Here is a 19,955-nt window from a genome sequence, read left to right on the forward strand (position 1 = left end):
TCTCATTATTCATGGAGTAAAGCCTAAATTCATTCAATTGGCATTCAAGGTCTCAAAGGATTTAACTTCAAACAATCTTTCCATTTAATCTCCCATGCATACTCCCACATACCCTGCACTCTCACTGGAGAGATAAAGTTGAAAGAAAAAGATAGCAAATAATTCAAAGTGCTACCTATTCAATGGACTTTAGCATTTATGTCTTAGTATTCTGTGACAATTTCAAAAATGATGAAGTAGAGGTGGAAGGTGGAAGTGGACTTTCTAAATGATGAATATAACTCTAACACTGAAATATGTACTGTACCTGTAATATATTTCCCACCTCCATAGTTTTGTTTAGGATATTCTCTCTGAAAGCAATGCCTCTTTCCATTTTCTAACCATTTTTCAAAGGATATTCTATTTATATTGAGAGTTTTGCCATTCTATTTGAGGGGCAGGAGATACCACCATCTTTCTAGTCATGTAGATTCATCTTCATCATGCCATCTTTGACTCTTCAGGTTCTCTCCTTCCCCCACACCCTGTCTTACCAAGTCATGCCAATTCTAACTCCATAACATCTCTCCCAACTGTCTAGTAAGTTAGCTAGTCTACTGGTCTTATTTCACCAGACCAGGTCTCCCCCTTCTCTGATTCATTTTGACAGTTTGGTAGAACTGCCAAAATAATTATCCAAAGGTACTGGTCTAACAGGTTTTCTCCCTTCTCTCCAAATATTCATAGCTTCTATTGTTTCCAGGATAAAATACCAATACTTTAAGATTTGCGTTTCAAAATCCTCCATTTCCCAGCTCCAATCTGTCTTTCCAGTTTTATTACACCTTGCTTTCTTCTGCTGGTCATCTCTTACCATCTCTGTATCTTTATATATTCATATGAATTGACTCCCATGCCCAAAATGCATTCTATCCCTTTCTTTTCCTTTTGGAATTCTGATTTTCCTTTAGAACTCAGCCTAAGTGCCATTTCTTCCTAGAAGTTCTTAACAATTCCTCCCAGTCATAGACACCTCCCATTCTCAGACTTTCTTAGGAAGCTTTGAGCTCTTTGGTCCCTTGTATCATCATTACCTGTATTCATGCTCTATCTCTGAATTGAATTGTAAGATTCTTGAGTACAGAGAATTTTTTAAATTTTTGCTTTTTTTAATTCCCAACATCTAAAATGATGCCTTGAACCTTTTAGATATTTCATATATGTTTAGGAATTAAATTAAATCAAAATGTATAAACAAAGCAATCTTTGGAAAAGAAAATCTCTAAAATCTCTAAAAAAAATCTCTAAAAAAGTAATTGGTTTTAAGTTCTCTCTCCTTCCTTTGAGCTTACATGGTACTTTATGTCTCTATTATTGTATTATAATGATGTTCCAATTACACTTCATATTGCAGTCATTTTTGTACATGTATTATCTTGCCTACTAGATTGTATGCTTCAAGTGGATAAGAACCATGTCTTTTGCTTCTCCACATCCTACACAATACCAAATATATATAATAGGCCCTCCATAAATTGCTGGATTTATTTTTTTCCTTTTTTTAATTTAGAAGATTTTTTTCCATGGTTATATGATTTGTGATTTCTCTCCTTTTTTCTCCCATGGTTCCACTGGGTTATACATGTATCATTGTTCAATACCTATTTCCATGTTATTAATATTTGCAGTAGAGCAATCCTTTAACATCAAAACCCTAATCATATCCCCATCAAACTACATGATTGGTCATATCTTTTTCTTCTGTCTGTCTGCTCCCACAGTTCTTTCTCTGGATGTAGGTAGTGTTCTTTCTCATAAATCCCTCCGGATTGTCCTGGGTCATTGAATTGCTGCTAGTAGAGAAGGCTCTTACACTAGATTGTGCCACAGTGTATCAGTCTCTGTGTATAATGTTCTCCTGGTTCTGCTCCTCTCACTCTGCATCAATTCCTGGAGGTCTTTACAGTAGTTGCCCAATTTATTAAAAATAGATTCATTAAATTGTTTTTACCATTTTGGCATAGAATAAAGCTATTAAAAGGCAAAATGATATCACTTAGCATATATGCAAAGTGGGTATAAAATATACAACATTGAATGTGCCAAACACAATAACCCACAAGCCATAAAATGAGTATTTGCCTGCCATGGTTTATATAATCTCTGTATAAAAATAAGGAATAGTGGAGAAAATCTTTGACACAGAGCTAGGGGAATGTGGGTTTACATCCCTTATCTGATGCTTACTAGCTATAGAAGAAGAAGTATGGCATAGTGGAAACCATACTGGATTTGAATCCCAGCTTTGTAGTTTACTGCCTTATATGACCTTATATGACCTTGGCCAAGTCACTTAATCTCTATGATCCTCAATTTTCTCATCTGAAAATGGGTATAAAATTATTTGCTCTATCTATCTTGACAAGTCTATTAACTTTAAAGCTCTATAAAAATATTATGATTATTATTGGTTGAAGAATAGACAACAAATGCTTGTTATTATTTTCTTACAGTTGTGACAATACAAATACACCTTGAGATGGATTATTACTTCAGTTGATAATCCTACTACTCATTCTTTGAAGGATTCAGTCTCAACCAGTTCAAAATGGCAGAAAAGGCTCCCCCTGGCCTGAACCGAAAGACTTCAAGATCTACTCTTTCCCTTCCACCAGAACCAGTGGAGATCATCAGAAGCAAAAGTTGTTCCCGGAGAGTTAAAATAAACGTAGGGGGCCTAAATCATGAAGTGCTATGGAGGACCTTGGATAGGCTTCCAAGAACACGATTAGGGAAGCTCCGAGACTGCAATACTCATGAAACCCTGCTGGAAGTATGTGATGACTACAATTTGAATGAGAATGAATATTTCTTTGATCGGCATCCAGGAGCCTTTACATCCATTTTAAATTTCTACAGGACAGGGAAACTCCATATGATGGAAGAAATGTGTGCCCTTTCTTTTGGCCAAGAGCTCGATTACTGGGGGATTGATGAGATATACTTAGAGTCTTGTTGTCAAGCAAGATATCATCAGAAGAAAGAACAAATGAATGAAGAGTTGAGACGAGAGGCAGAGACTATGAGAGAAAGAGAGGGAGAAGAGTTTGATAATACCTGCTGTCCTGAAAAAAGAAAGAAACTATGGGACCTGTTGGAGAAACCAAACTCATCGGTGGCGGCAAAGGTACAAAAAAATGCATTGTCTTATTCAGTGTGGTTAGTATTTTGTGCTACTGATGTATTGCAGGGAGCTGGTTATATTTAGTTACAATCCTTGTTTACAAGGAAGAACATTATGTTATGATATTAATCATTAAAAAGATAACCCAAAATCTATGTTAAATGAAATTATGATCCATACTAAAGCAACTTTTAAAAAATAAATCAATTATAAAGTGAGATCTACATATTTTAGTAGTTAAGTTCGTGAGATACTTCCCTCAAAGTGAAGCATCACATTTCATAAAAACTGTCACTTTTCAATAGATAAATTCTTGAGAAATTCTACATAAGTTAATTTTTTGCTGAACTGAAAACAAACAAAAAACAACCAGTTTTGTTTAAGTGTGCTATGAGGTTACTATTTAAGTATTGATCTCAGTACTACTAAGGACTTAAGCACTCCACAGATACCATTTAAGTGAGTGATTTTTTTTCAAAGACAAATTATTTTCTGAAATGAGGAAATAGCTTCTTTCCCCTTTTGTTGAATTTGTCTGGACTTCCATGAGATAACAAGGATCATTTGGAAAACCATTGGCCTGTGTGTAGAGGTTGTGTGATATTCTAGTCTCCTTATCACTGGATCTAAAGTCGTAAAAATTGAGGACATATCACAGAAGACTCATTAAGTTCTGGTTAGGGTCAGGGACTATTTGAGGAGAAGATACTTGGGAATAAGAGAAGGGAAATAAAAAGAAAGGAAGGCCATCTTGTTTGGTTGGATGAGAGTGAAAAAGGCATCTCTAGGGCAAAGGCCTCATATGGCTTCTGTGTTTATGGGTCAGAACCCATCCAGAGAGAGTTAGAAACAATTTTATTTCCCTTCACCCCCATTCCGTACCACCTTAAAATCCCAAAGCTATCACCTGTTTTTTTCCAAGGAAAAGATATTGAAGTGAAGTATGGTAGGAGTCTGCTTTCTAAAATAATCTGCTTCCCATTTATTCCTACACTAAGTAATTAATCCAATTTCTGATCACAGATTTCTAGCTAGAGGATTAGTCAGAGGCCATCTAGTTTAACTCCTTCTTATTATAAATGAGTAAACAGAGATCTAGGAAGATGAAGTTACTTCCTTAAGGTCACATACCTAGTAAGCATTAGAGGTGGTATATAAACCCATGTCCTCTTACTCCAGAGCCAATATTGTGATAAGAACACAACCTCTCAATTAAGAGAAGGATTATTCTATATGGATTGCTTCAAATTATGGGTTAAAATCAGATCAAAGCTAGGTAGCTAGCTACATCTCTAACGGCTTTTTTAAATGTTATTTTAAATTTCATTTTAAATTTTATAGTAATTGTCCTTTTCAATTATTCTAGTACCTATTTAATGTGAATTCTAGGCATGTCTAGCCCAACTTGTCTTTCTTATAGTTTGGTGTATTGAATTGAATAAATTACACATTTTTATTTCTGTTAAAAACTATAACATGAATATTATGGATAGATACTATGAGCAGCAAGAGCAAAGAGTTCATAATTTTCATTTTTAGGTCAAATGAAAATGGACTAGGCAAAAGGAACTATGGAATGGGAAAATTGTTTTTTAAGCTTCCCTGGAAAAAATAATATTTATAAAAATAATATAAGTTTTATTAGAAAATGACTTTTTGGTTGAGAATCAAATATTTTCTGTGACAATATGAAATACATAAACCTAAAAAATCAGAAGCAGGAACCTGGCTCTGAATCCAATCACATTTTGGTGTATCTTGGTTGTTTGGTCTTGTTAGAACAGAGATCCCTTTGGTTTCTAAGAAAGTTTTGTATCTAGACAGTATGATCTGCAGCAATAAGAGAAAAGTCATCTCTGGCATATTGCATACTGAAGAAACATATATATACATATATATATATATATATATAAACATATTACATATAAACCTCTAGTAAGACAAAAACCTCATGAGCTGTAATTTTTCCAAGGCAAGATTTGCACTTAGACTGGAGGTCAGAAGTGTTTCAGAGGTTGCTACACATTATTATTTATTAACATATATATTAGCACAAATAATGAATAAATAGAAGGTTCCACCTAAATTGTCTATGGTTCTGGGTAATTTGTTTTCTCCCCTAAAATAAGAATAGTCAAGATTACAATTTTATCTTTTTTTTTTCCCTGAAAATTAATTGCTGTTCTCAATGGTAGACTCAGTAGTTAAGTGCAGTACACTGGACCGAAGAGTGGCACCTTGGGAGGTAAATTAACCCATGGAGGTCTCTAGGCTACCATTGAGTAAATCATTTTTCCAGTAAGCCTCCTAATAAGGAGCAGATCATCTGTGTAATAATATTCAGATTATTAAAGGAAACTCTGTGTGGTCAGGACAGCTTTATAAGTAGAATGATTTGTATGTATAACAAATTTTCTTTTGATTCAGGAAAAAGGTTTTCTTTTTGAGGGAAAAAACCTTTAGAAAGCATTTGTAGTTTTCTAAGTTATATAGATGGAGTTGAATAAATAAGTTAATTTATCAGAATGTGGCTTTTGCTAAGAAAAAGTTTTACTTTGTTACAAATAGCTTATTTCTTCTATTTAAAAATGTATTGAATTAACACTAACTGTATACCTATAAGAATTAGTCATATGTTTATCAAACTACTACAGATTAATAGCAATCATGAACCCCAGATTTTAGATCAGACATGTTTAGGAGCACACCATTTATTTTAGATCATTTAAATTTTTTCCACCTATATTGTTAATACAATTATTTGTCTGAAAGTTCTAGATAATAATTAAATTGGGCTGATTTTGTGGGGCCTTATTGATCATAAGCAATAAGCTTTTACCAAATTTGAATTATGAAGCTAAAGGAATCTTGACTAACTCAGGTGAACTGTTTGCTGTATTTCTATGAAAGAGCCGATTGTTTGGTTATTCAAATGTCTACATTGTCCTCTGTGCATGAATGGCCAAATATTGTGGAAATTACTGGTATTGTGCTATATAGTAATACAAATAAGGCACCATTCATTTCCATTCAATCAGTAGCCCTGCTCAAATAATTTTCTACTTAAACAGATTCCATATTAACTGCTACCTATTCCTTTGCTTTTCCAGAATCAAATTACTTAATTGAATAGTTACGTCCTTTCCCTTCCTCTAATTTAAGGCTTTACTAGGAGAGCTTTGTTGTGCCTTAAGTGTGCAGATAGCACCTGGGTGCCTTAGGAAAACTCTAATAGATAATAATGTTGGATAATGTTGGAATTATTTGATTAGGCTAGAGAATTTCGTCTTAAACAGTTTAGCTTCTAAAATTTCCTTGTATATGCACTTTTCATATTTACTTTTAGGAGACTAGGCATCATCTTTGAGGGGCACAGTATTTATTGATATAACATTTGTGGCTCTTTGGTGTTCCACACTTTTCATTTTAGGTATACAGAATTTTACATTAAATAACGCCCTGGTTTAAATAATAGTATTATTACCTGTTAACCAGTTTTGGTACACTATCCTTGGTCATAGGCTTTAAATCACTGAGTGATTTATATATAACTTAGGTTCTACAAAATTTAGAATAATGGGAATATAACACTAACATTAATAACAACATTAGAAAAAAAAGGAGAATCAAACTGCTCTTACCTTTGCCTTAAAGGGCACCTGAAGCTACCATTTTTTAATATTCATTAAAAGAATAGGTTTAACTTCCAGACTGAAAATAGTTTATTATTATGCTTTGTTTAATATCAATTCATATGCTTAAAGAATATTATTAAGTAATTTCAGTGATTTCTCTAGCCAAAATTCTTCCTGTTCTTTAATCTTACCTGGTACTAATCCTATTTCCTAAACCTCAACAATAATTGTGGCCTTCTATATATTATACTTTAATCATCACAGACAAGGCTAGACGATAAGCACTCCCAAAATGTTCTGAATTGCATTAATTATGGTAGCCAGGTAATAGCTAGAAGCAGCTCTGATGCAAGGATAAAAGGTTGGCCTCAGTTTAAGGAAAACCTGGACTCAAGCTCCACCTTTTGAGGCATACTTACTCTTCATTCAGTTCTTTATGAATCACAGTCTCTCAATGTTCTAAGTCAATCTTTGAGAATGTGATTTGCAAAATTGGTGCTGAAAAGGAATTTTCTTTCTGGGAGCTCATTCCAGAGTTGAAACTTCAGAACCAGTAAAAAAAAAAATGGATTCTTTCAATTCCTACATCATTATCTCTTAAGAACTCTTTGTATGAATATCATCATGGCTATATGAATATCTATAGAATAAACCTGAAGGTTTTTTTCTTATTATTGATTAAACATGGAAAAAGACAGACTAACATACAGTAACTATGATCTCATGATGGAAGCCAGAATAATGTGCAGGATTCCTAGGCACTTGCCTGGTCCCAGCTGGTTTAAGTATATTGAATGAGGTCTTCCATTAATTAAAACACTGAATTCAGGATAGCTCCTTCTCTTCCAAAGGCTGAACAATTTTTTATAATCAGTAATTCATTTATCAGAAGAATAAGTCCATTAATAACCTGTTTATCTGACCCTGCTAACCTTCCTCCTTAATGGCATTCAAGTCCTTGTCTGACATGAGGAAATCAATCAATATCAACATCACCTCTTTACCAAATCATGCTACATTGACCTTGGTTATGTCCTGTTTTTTTTGGTTGCCTCACTCAAAGAAGACAAAATAGACCTAGGAGCCAATAGCAAAGACATCAGAAATGATTACTAAAGGGGTGAAGCACTTTCCACCTAAAGGTAGAAAAAAGATCGATGAGCAGAGACTCGGGGAGATAACCAGCAAAGTTAGAGAAAAGAAGACCCTTTAGTGGATACTAAAAAAGACTTAAGTGTTCCAGGCACATATGGGGCATTTAATTAAGGGAACTAGTCTCCTTGTTTGGCAGTGATATTGTTGATACTCATGATATCAGGCATCCAGTAGCAAAAAAAAATAATAATAATAATAAATAAAAAGAATTAGAAACCATTATCAGAACCAAAACCAAGAAATAGAAAATTAGCCAAAGTAGAATCCAGCAGAATAAGACTTTTTCATGTGGCTATCCATTAGGCAAATCCAAATTGTATGATGGATATTGAACTCTAGAGAGCCTCAGTATTTTCTCCTTAAGATAAATAGATCACATGGGTAGGGTCAGTCTGGAATATGTGTTTGCTAAAAAATTACTCTTCTCTAATATCTGTCTGGCCAATCCAGGAGGCCAAGTTTTTTAAATGATCTGCTTTTGGGAGAGGCAAAGAGTGGACAACTTACTAGGATATATTTCAATTCAATTGAATCAATACATTGAGAGTTATCAAACATAATTGGGGCTTCTTCCTCAGCTATTTTTAAAATGTTTGATTTTTTTACATCAATATAATTTTTCATATTCACTTCTGATATTTTGAGATTCATTTTCTCTCCCTCCCTCACCCCCCCACAAGGGAGATAATATGATATAGGCTGCATATATGTTATCCTACAATACATATTTCTATGTTCATCATGTTGCAAAAGAAGTTACATATACCTTACACTAGAGAAAAATTCATAAAGGAAATAATGTGAAGAATGGTATGCTTGAATCTGTATTCATACTTCATCAGTTCCTTCTACTTTATTTTGTCCCAGATTTTTCTCTCATCTTTCATTTTTCCCTCTCTCAAGTGTCTTTGGGTGTTTTTCCCTTTTTAAAAAATACTCCCCCTTTCAACTTGATGGAAGTGAGAGTGTTTTATAGAGAAAAAGTGTCAACAAAAAATTAAGAGTAGTAATTTTTTTAAAAAGACAACTCAGAGCAAACACAATCACTTCCTTTTCCAGATCCTTCCATGGCTCCTTTATTGCCTCCCAAATTAATTTTAAACTCTTTAGTCTGTCAAGGTTACCTTGTATGTATTCTTTACTTTATACATGTACTTATTTATATTGAAAGTTTCTTCTGTTAGAATGTAAGCTCCTTGACATCAGAGACTGTGTAAGTTTTGTCTTTGTATTCCCAGTCCATAGCATAATACATGACATATAATAGATATTTTAACAAATGATTTTTGATGGACTTGCGTTCAAAAACCTTTATAATCTGGCACCATCTACTTTTCCAGCCTTATTTTCTATTATTTCCTTTTATATGCTCTGGGCTACAGTCAAATTGGACTATTGATCATGCCCACATTTCTTCCCTTCCTTTCCTACTCATGACATTTACTTTGCCTAAAATCTACTCTTTACTATCTCCACTTGTTGAAATTCTAAATTCCTCAAGATCTAGGTCCAAATCATTTTCTCTGTTAAACTTTCCCTGATCTTCCTGGCCAGAAATAATATCTCCTGCCTCAGAGGTCTCGAAATTTTGTTTTTACCTCTCACATACATTTTTCATCCTTGAAAATATGTATACCTGCCATTTTCATGACTAGTTTGAGGACAGGGATCATGTCTTATTCATATTTGTATTCTCTAATGTCTTCAACATGGCTGCTGCTACAAAATGGAAATGGGAGTCATGAGATAAACTAAATATGAGAATCAACTTTCATTAGATCCTGGATGAATCTTGATAGGTCCAGGTATGGCTTAATGATTGCAAAGGAATGTGGGGTATTTTCCTGCTGCTCTGCCACTACTATGAGCCAAATTCCAAAGTTAGAGTGCTACCATAGAAGCCCAACATTGATTTATTGATAGCTCCTTGACAGCCAGATGCCAGTTTCTTTTCTGCCCACATCCAGTTATCCATCCCATATTTAGAAGTTCAAAAGATTACACTTGCACCTTCATCACTCGTTTTGAATCCTGTCCAAGCAGAATATTGATATCGATAGAGAAGTCTTAAGATGAAATTCAGATTTATAACATGCCATTGTCTATTTCTAGATGTCTTTTAAAAATCATTTTCTTTTTGGCATGCTGGTGTTCCAACACAGACCCTGATGTGACAAAATTTGTGGCATAACTAAAAGAGGACTGAATCAAGATTGAGTGTCTAACAACCCAGGAAAACTGTAAATAACTCTTCTCTGCTCAGTATAGGGAAAAGGATGTATATCAAGCACATTATAGCTTTGAAATATGAATCAGATATTCTAGTGGTCTGAATATCTTACAAGGAACTGAGCTGAGCCAAAGGCAAAACTGCTCTGTTTCTCTGACCCAGAGTTCACATTTATAGAGTTTAGAGTAGGGTGGCTTGGTGGATAGAGTGCTGGACTTGGAATCAGAAAGACCTGAGTTCAAATCTGAACTAAGAGGACACTGGGCTAGTCACTTAACCTCTGTTTGCCTTAATCTACTGAAGGAGATGGCAAACCACTTTAGTATCTTTGGCAAGAAAATCTCATTGAGCCTATGGTCCATGGGGCCATGAAGAGTCAGACGCAACTGAGCAACTTATATTTGAGAAAGCGTTTTCCTGACAACAGCCCTCTGAAAGAAGAAATTGGTATTTGGCAGGCACAGAAACTGCTGTAACATCTAAAGTCACGTGGCTAATAAGTGGTAAAATAGGGACTTGAGTCATAAGTTGAGGTTCAGTGGGCTTACCATTACATCATTACAAACTCACACAGCATTGTGAAGTCAAAAAAGCTCATGCAAATGGAAGCTTGAAAAAAGACCCCAAAATTATCCTTTTGTTTTTTTTTTCATTCTCATATCTATGGTTGTCTTGATCAGTGTGGTATGAGGGGCAGTGTATTGAACCTCAAGTCAGGAGGACCTGGGTTCAAATCCCATTTCTGATACTTACTGGCTGTGGGATCTTAAGCAACTCATTTAAACCCTTTGAACCTCAGTTTCATGATTTGCAAAATGAGAATTGTACTCCAAACAGTGTATAGGACTGAAAGAATGTAAATATGAATATATGTTTATAAAAATTAATATTTACATATCAATTTTCCAACAAAAATCCTGTGAGGTAGGTAATGAAGGTACATTGATTCCATCTTGCCTCCATCTGGTTACTCTGTATATCAGTATATAGTATTAGTGGCAACCTGATCATAAAACCATAAGTTAGTGGAGTCAGACACCAAGAGCTAAAAGGGACCGTAACAATAATCTCTTCATTTTACAGTTGTGAAAATTCTGACCTAGAGGAGTTGTGTCTTGCCCAAAATCACATAGATAGTGTTGGTGGTAGAATTTGAACTCAGGTCCTGTGACTAAAGTTGGTACTTTTTCTGCTCTGTTGTGCTGATCATATTGTATGGTCTTATCTGTATAGAAAGTAAAACTCCATGAAGGCAGGGATTCTTTCACTATTTTTTTTTGTCTTGTATCCCCATTGCCTACCATAGTGCCTGGCATGTAGAGCCTGGTGCTCAAAAAATAATTCTTATAATGAATTAATTTACATAGTATTGGCATGTAATTAATTACTTTAAGTGACTTATAATTATTTCTTTTTAAAAATAGATAAAATATTTTAAAATGGAATAGCCTATTCCTTTAAAAACTTGAAATACGAAATATAATTATGGCATCACTATAAATTCTACATTTGGGATGGTCTTAAGTTAATATGCCATACAGCTGTATAAATATGTGTGTATATATAATGGGATTTTTTAAAATTCATGATATCTTCTTGAATCTTTTATCATTTTTGCTTCCAGTATCTTAGTATCTATTCAGTACATCTAGTTGTTAAGAATTTTTACCTGATTTACAAAGGTTTTGTGTGCTAAGTGGTATTAAACTGGTAAGCATCAGGCCACTGCCAACAGGCCAGGAAGCTCCAACCAGGAGTTGTTACAGGCATATTGATTGCTGTTATTCGGTTGTTTTTTAGTTATGTCTGACTCTTTTTTAATCATTTGAGGCTCTCTTGGCAAAGATACTAGAGTGGTTTACCATTACCTTCTCTGGCTCATTTTGCAGATGAGGAAACTGAGGCACACAAGGTTAAGTGATGTGCCCAAGACCACACAGCTAGGAAGTGTCTAGAGTCAGATGTGACCTCGGGAAGTTGAGTTTTCCTGACACAAAGACAAGAACTTTCTCCACAATACCACAACAATTAGGTCTTCCTAACAACAGAAATTGGGACTAGAAAATCATTTCTTATAGAAATGATGATAATAACAGCTAAAATGGCAATGAAAATGGTTTAAATTTATATGTTGTTTTAAGGTTTACAAAATGACAAATATGTCTTTGCATTTGACACCCACAAAAACTCTGGTGAAATAGGTGCTTCTTTTTATCCTCATTTTACACACGAGGGAAGTGAGGCTCTAGAGCAATTTTTCTTGAGGCAGGATTTGAACTCCCATTTTCCTGATGCCTTGTTCAACTCTACATCCATCCATGAATGAATGTCAGTAAAACAAATAGATCCTGCAATGAGAAGTCAAAATCAAGGCTGGGTAAAGTTTTGGAGACTGGGTAGAAAAAGTTCATGTTGGCATTCAAAGACCCAACCCAGACAGGGAGCGTCAGCTGAAGTTTTGTCATGGCACCCACCCCAGCCTCATCTTCGGAAGGCCACAGGCAGCAACAGAGTCCAAGTTTACAAGAACAGTTAAGATCTAAGGCTTATATTAATCACCAGGAAAAGAAACAACAGATGGATTTGGAACAACTACTTGAATGTGGGGTTTCAGAATCTACAACAGGTGGGTAGGACAGTGCAGTAGCATAATCAGGATGATTGCTCATTCATTCATTCTTTCTTTCATTCAACAGATAGAAACTGATTAAGTGATTAAATGGCAACACAATGCCCTGTAAAGGGGGCACTGGGAGAGCTACAGAGGAGGTTTTAGGAGAGGGGCTTTCTGCCTTCTAAATTGAGTCTTTTTCTTCTTTACTCAAATCTGTTATTTTATTGGAAGAAGAGGAAATTCCCCTCTGTCACTGCAGATATACGATGGTTCTGGAACTTAGAGAGGTACCTGAGCACATCAAGAGGTTAAGTGAAATGTCTGTTTTATACAGTCAGGAGATTTCAAAAATGAGACTTTTTCTCAGGCCATGTTGGCATCAGATTGAGGCTCTATTCACTAACCTCCACTGCCCTCCTAGGCTGATTTTAATGACCTTTCTTAAAATGCTTTAAGGATTAGTAACGATGTGCTGCTCAGGTCCATGATGGTGTCTGCAGAGGAGACCATGATCCTTTGGGATAGTCTTCATCTCTATTACACTGATCTCTGCTCATTAGAAGAAGGAAGTTGGGGAAGATAGAGAAAGGGATGAATTGTGTTTTAATTGCTATTTGAAACATTTTTCCCCATCCATGCTGGGAGAAAAGAGTTATATTCCTCTCCATATGCTTCTAAGAGTAGAACTTGAGGAAAAAAGAAATGAAACAAATTGCAATTTGCTTTTTCCATTAAAGCTTCTAAAAAATTGGGGGGGGGAGATAAATAATGTGATCCATTAAAATCGTATTTATGTCAAAAAAGGAGAACCAATTTAAAGTATAGATGCTGATATCCCTAACAGAAGAGACATCTGTAAATGCTGTTTCTGTGCTCCTGAACACACTCTGATCCATCTCAGTTCAGCAAGGGAGTAATTATTGTGCTAATCATCGTTTTTCTGTATTGATTATTTACAGGCTTCTTTTTTCCCTTTATTTTCTCCCTGCAGCCTGCTGCTATAAAGATTAAACTGTTGATTCAGCTCTGATAATATAGCACAGGTGCTCTGATGGAAGATTTAACATTTAGAAGACCCCTGGAACCTCCCCTGTCTGCCTCTTACTTGGAGATTTTTCCTATCATTTTCTGGCTCTCTGATCCTTGTGTATCTTAGGTATAAATATCACTTATACCAAAAAAAAAATGCATGGATAAACTGCGAACCTGAAAAAGATTAGACATATTTAATTAGGCCAATTTTTTAAAAGTTAAGAAAAAAGAAAAAGGTAGCAAATCTGCCTATATAGTTTTACTCTCCATATCAATAGCAGCATAAAAGCAGTGAGATGTAATGGCTAGGTGGCTGGGCTCGGGGCTCAAGCAATAGCATTTGAGTGTGGATTTTTTAATCCCTAAATCTCTCTGTCCCAGGCAAATCTCTAAGAGGAGTTCTTTATCTTGATCCAAAGATGAAGTAATAATGGTAATATTTATGTAGTCAGGTACTGTGCTAAGTATTATATATATACATATACATATATATATATAATATTATCTCATTTGATCTTCACAACAACTCTGGGAAATCGGTGCTAATATCATCCCTATTTTACAGTTGAGGAAGCTGAGGCAGGCAGGGTTAAGTGTCTTTCCCAGGGACATACAGCTAGTAGGTGTCTGAGATTGGCTGGGAACACTAGTCTTCCCTGACTCCATGACCTGGCATTTTATTCACTTGGACTACCCAACTCGTTAGAAGGGATTCCTACACTGGAAGCTTCCAATACTGATGAAATCCCTTGTCTGGCCTTAAAGCAAAGCAGAACAAAGCTATAATAATCCCTAGTTCAATTCATTCTCCTTTTCGCTTTCAGGAGTGTGCCCTTATGTTGCTCTGGAGATCATTTTATTTGCTTACTCTGCTGATTACCTGAGACCTTTTCTTAAAACCTTGCAGTGATTGTCAGTTCCTGCCTTCCAAAGGCCAGTGTGGAGACACCCAAGGTACCCTGACATGGCCATGTGGCTGTTTCTCTGTCACAACGACTGGTGTGGTCTGAAAGCCCACGGTGCAGGGGTGACTGTGCCCTCTGCATGCTGATGAAGGGGAGAACACCCAAGAGGAGGGAGGCAGGATTCAAGGAGATTTGGAGTTCTTTCTCTTCTGTTTGAAAGGAAGCGTGAACATACCAAACTGTATACATCAATATTCTTTGGGGGGAAAAGGATGCCTTAATACCATGTACATTGCATTTTCTATGAGTAAGCAGGACAGCAAAGTGGCACAAGGGATGGAGTGGAGTGGTGTGCCTGGTGTTAGGAAGATCCATTCAAATCTGACCTCAGACACTTCTTAGCTATGTGACCCTGAGCAAGTCACTTAAGCCAGTTTGCCTCAGTTTCCTTATCTGTAAAATAAACTGGAGACGGAAATGACAAATGACTATAGTATCTTTGCCAAGAAAACCCCAAATGGGTCACAAAGAATTAGACAAGAGTGAACTTCAAATTTCCCTGACTCTTCAGGAAAACAAACAAGCAAAAATACAACCCTTTAGCTTCCATCAACATTAATGGAAGGCATTAAGATGGCTTTCAGAGTTGGTCATTAAGCCACAATAAGTGATTATTATTTTCAAAGTCAAGAAAGCTGAAGGCTTATTTTCCTATTAAGCAATGATATCAGAGAACAGAGTATATTGGCAGTATTTAATTGCTTTGGTTTTGAAATTTCATGTACACTGATTTTGTCATTAACAGATTTGTTTTCTGTTTTTCAACTGTGAGACATCATAAAATTAATCATATGCTATTTTTAGTTAGCAAAAGCATTAGGAAAGAATCATCTTAATATTTTACATTTTTCTACTTTAGGAAAATCCAGAATGATTTAAATATTTTTTTAAAATTCACATGTTTTTAGGTTTTAGAGAAGGAAGGGACCTTTTTTTGATAATGAAGCTTAATTTCTTCATTTTACAGAAAAGGAATGTAAGGCCCAAAGAAATGACTTGCTCAAGGGCATGTAGGTGGTAAAGAGGAAGGCTGAGCTAGGAGGAGCTCCAGCCTTCTGATTCCAAATCCTCAATTCTTAGCTAGAAAATAAGACTTTTGTTTTTCATTGGTTTTCATGTCTTTTGTTTTTATATCACCTTCACTTCTGAATCTATTCCTCCACTGCCTAACTAGGAAACTACTCCTTGGGTGGTTCAGTCAGGTCTGACTCATCCTGGATGTACAGCACACCAATACTGTCCTTGGGGTTTCCTTGGCAAAGATACTGAACTGGTTTGCTATTTCCTTCTCCAGTACTTGCCCAGTGTTACATAGCTATTAAGGATTTGAACTCATGTCTTCTTGATAACAGGCCCAGCACTCTATCCACTGAGTAACCTAGCTGCCATCTTATGTCAGAGAATATTTAAAAAAAGGAAAATGAGGTAAAACAGATGAGCAAAATTAACCAACACATGAACAAAATCTAACAGAAAGTACCATGTTCCACATCTGTCAACCTTCATCTCTTTTGAGAAAAGAAAGTGCATTTGTTCATTTCTTCTTCAAAGACATGCTTGATTATTACAACTACCCACTGCTCAGTTGTTTTTGTCATTTTTGCTTTTTTCCACTAACATTATTATATTCATTATGTATAGTTTTCTTGGTTCTGCAGAGGATCTTATGAAAATAAAAGTTCCTAGCAGTTATGAATCTCTTTAAGGTTTACAAAGTGCTTTACAAAGATTTTGTATTTTGTCTTAACAACAACCCTGGGAGGTAGATGCTATTATTATCATCCCCATTTTACAGATGAACAAACTGAGACAGATATGCTAAGTGGCTTGCCCAGGGTTGCACAGTTACTAAGTGGCTGAAACAGGATGAAATTCCAAACTTGCTCAAATTCAAGTCTACTACAATGCAGGTATTTCTCTTCCCCCACCCCCAGATCCTCAATAGAAAACTTCATTGATTATTAGGACTTGAAATGTTGGAATCATTTTTAACTCAAGGGCTAGCTCTGCATATTGTCCGGTTGGAGGAATCTGACCAAAGTAAGTTTTTGTCATTAAAAATGTATTCCAAAAATGCTTACTTTTAAGCTTAGAAAGTACTTTTCAAATCAAAACAGTAATATGAGTATAGCCAAACACACTTAAAATTAGGATCTTTTCCCCCCTAAAGAATAATATTTATGACCCCGAATTCAAAAGGCTTCCTTTATTTTGTCCCACTTCTTGTCATTGAGGACTGGCGTAGCCTCATAAAAGATGAGGCGTAGTCTGTCAAAAATATAACCCCAGTCCCATTGTTTGTGAATTGTAGTGATGTCCTTTGATAGAAGGCACATTGTATAATAGAACAAGATCAAAAAGAACAAGGATGTTCCCAAGCAGCATCGTATTGCAGTACAGGATGCTAGAGGTCAATGAGACCATGGATCCACTTTTTCATTTATCCTTTATCCAGTCATTCCTCATGCCACCACAAGATCTGAATGCCACTTAAAATAGCATGGGTATAACCCAAGATGAAGAACTTCCAAGGGCAGCCAGCTCATCACAGTGCAGGTACAGTCACTTGTTGGATTCCCCAGATAGAGTAAATAAGAGTACTGGACCTGGAGACATGCAATCTCATCTTCCTGAATTCAAATCTGTTCTCAGACACTTACTACCTCTGTGACTATAGACAAGTCACTTAACCTTGTTTGACTCAGTTTCCTCATCTGTAAAATGAGCTGGAGGAGAAAATGGCAAACCACTTCAGTATCTTTGCCAAGAAAACCCCAAATAGAGCCACAAAGAGTTAGACACAACTGAAATAACTGAGCAACAACAAGGATTCCCCACTCTGAAGGTGCAATATGTGTATGTACATAAGTATGTATGAATATACATATATGTAAGTATGTACAAAGGTTCATATGTACTCAGACCCCAGCACAAAACTACCCTGATTCTGGAAATTCAGATACACCTTACTTGCCATTTTTTTTAAAATCTCAGCTGGTGTCATTGATTTTAAGAGTCTGATCTAGGGCACTATCTTCATGATAAAAATATGTATTTTTAAAGGAATAAAGTTAATTCTGATTTCCTTCCCCAGCAGAATTATTACACTATTAAGACAGGCAATCAAAAATTAGGATTTCCCCAAATTATTTGCCTCAACTAAATAAAAAAAATGTTGTGCCTACCTTTGAGGCAGGAACAACTGGAAGATGATGTTTGCTTCATTGATGCGGTAGACATTTTCATTTTAGATATTTCTGCTTATGCTTATGTGCCCAAGGTGACCCATCTATCTTATTATAGAGTGAGAGTTGTGGCTTTGAGACAGAAAATGGTGGTTGGTAGCTCAGTTTTTTTAAAAATGTTCTTTTGTCTCCTAAACTTCCTGAGAGTAATAGCTGATATTTTTTTTTATGCAACCTTGTAAGATTTGCAAAATGGTTAACATATAGTATTTCAATCAAGTCTCATTATAACTCTCCTAGGTAGGTGTTATTATTATACCCATTTTGCAGATAATTTGAGAAGGTACACACACACACACACACACACACACACACACACCCCAGTACCCTGTGGAACCATAGACCAGCATCTGGCACAGCATGACTTCACTATTGAAACAAAAGCTAACTTACATTTTCTTAAATTAGTTTTGCAGCTGTGAAAAGCACCATATTATATAAGTAAGGTAATTATGTTATGAATAATAAATTTTAAAGCAAAGTAGTTTAAGCACTCGCTGGTCTTTACTTTTTAAACTCCAGCATAGGAGCTGTTATAAATATTTTAAGTTTCCGTGAGTTATATTTTTACGGTGCTAGCTATACACAACCTTATGTAAAATTGTGTCTGTGTTTCCTAAAGTCGTTATGATACTGTGAGGTATGCTTTTATGGGCCTGGAAAAACTACATATTAAACTACATGAATTCTTAAACCTCTTATATATTGTGTTTAGTAGTTTTATTTAGTTGCTTGGCAAATGCAGCTAGATGATGAAGTGGAAAGGGCACAGGGCTTAGAGTCAAGAAGGTCTAAGTTTAAATCCAGTCTCACTTACTAGCTGTGTGGCTCTGGGAAAAGTCATTTAATCCTAATTCGTCTCAGTTTCCTCATCTGTAAAATAAGCTAGAGAAGAAAATTGCAAACCCCTCCAATATTTGCCAAGGAAAACCTAATGTGGTATCAACAGGAATTAGATACCACTGAAATAACTGAAAAAAAATCACAACAAAAATGCTTTTAGAGCAGGTATGCCTCACCTTTTGGGTCTCATGGAGAGTTGGCAGTATGATGAAATGGTTCTCTTCTTGGAATGGTGTTTTTAAATGCAAGAAATAAAATACCTGGGTTTACAAATAAAACCCAAAGTTAATGACTTTTTTGTCATCCCAATTCAGAGATCCACTGAAATCTAACCATGGATGCCTTTGGGGTTCATTAAACTTGTTTTAAGGAAATTTTATACATTAGCATGCAATTGTAAATTCATATGAAATTATATTATTCAATGAAGACAACATATGAGAGAAAGCTTGGTAATGGGATGCTGATAATAATAATATGTCTACATAACAACTAAAAAAAGCACTTTCTTTATTCTGATGCTATGGGAAGTATCATGTTCTAGATGAAGCACAGAGTGCTTTCCTCTGGCTCATGTAGTTATGAAATTGTAGAAACAAGATTTGAAACTCAGGTCCTCTCAGTCCAAGACCAGCAACTTTTATGTTGCCATTGGGAATACTTTGGGACAGTTTGATTCTTACCTAAATGGTCCATTTTGGCCTAACAATGCAGAAACACCCTCTAAGATCTTGCCTTATTTAGGAAACAGTCTGTTAATTTTCCATCCACTCAGCTTTGTTTTCCTGAGAACACTTTTTCCTCTGGGTTCTTCACCACAATTTCTCATTTCTTGTCTTTCCTTCCTACAAACTCAAACCTTGTGTCTCAGGAGTGTGGAATGTTAAATATCTAAGAGATAGATGATAAGATTCAGGGCTAATGTGGGTTGTAAGTAGATGCCAGGATGTGCTTCATTTGCTCTAAGAATGGAGGAGGCATTGAAGAGTACTGGATTTGATATTTGAATCCCAGCTTTGTTGCTGTATAACCTTGGAGAAGTTGCTCTATTTCTCTGGGTCTCAGTTTTC

At 35.6% G+C, this 19,955-nt stretch overlaps 1 protein-coding gene across 3 annotated transcripts in view; it reads left to right on the forward strand.

Moving 5' to 3' along the window:
* The window catches only part of KCNB2 (potassium voltage-gated channel subfamily B member 2), a 504,753-nt gene that overhangs the window by 30,717 nt on the left and 454,081 nt on the right, over positions 1 to 19,955 (forward strand). For all 3 annotated transcript variants that reach the window (XM_007486978.2, XM_007486977.2, XM_007486976.3), the window contains one exon: positions 2,496 to 3,169. In XM_007486978.2, the coding sequence (XP_007487040.1) occupies positions 2,591 to 3,169 (579 nt within the window). In that variant the 5' untranslated portion in view covers positions 2,496 to 2,590. The remainder of the gene's footprint in view (positions 1 to 2,495; positions 3,170 to 19,955) is intronic.

This window comes from Monodelphis domestica, chromosome 3 (assembly GCF_027887165.1).
Source record: "Monodelphis domestica isolate mMonDom1 chromosome 3, mMonDom1.pri, whole genome shotgun sequence".
Taxonomy (NCBI): domain Eukaryota; kingdom Metazoa; phylum Chordata; class Mammalia; order Didelphimorphia; family Didelphidae; genus Monodelphis; species Monodelphis domestica.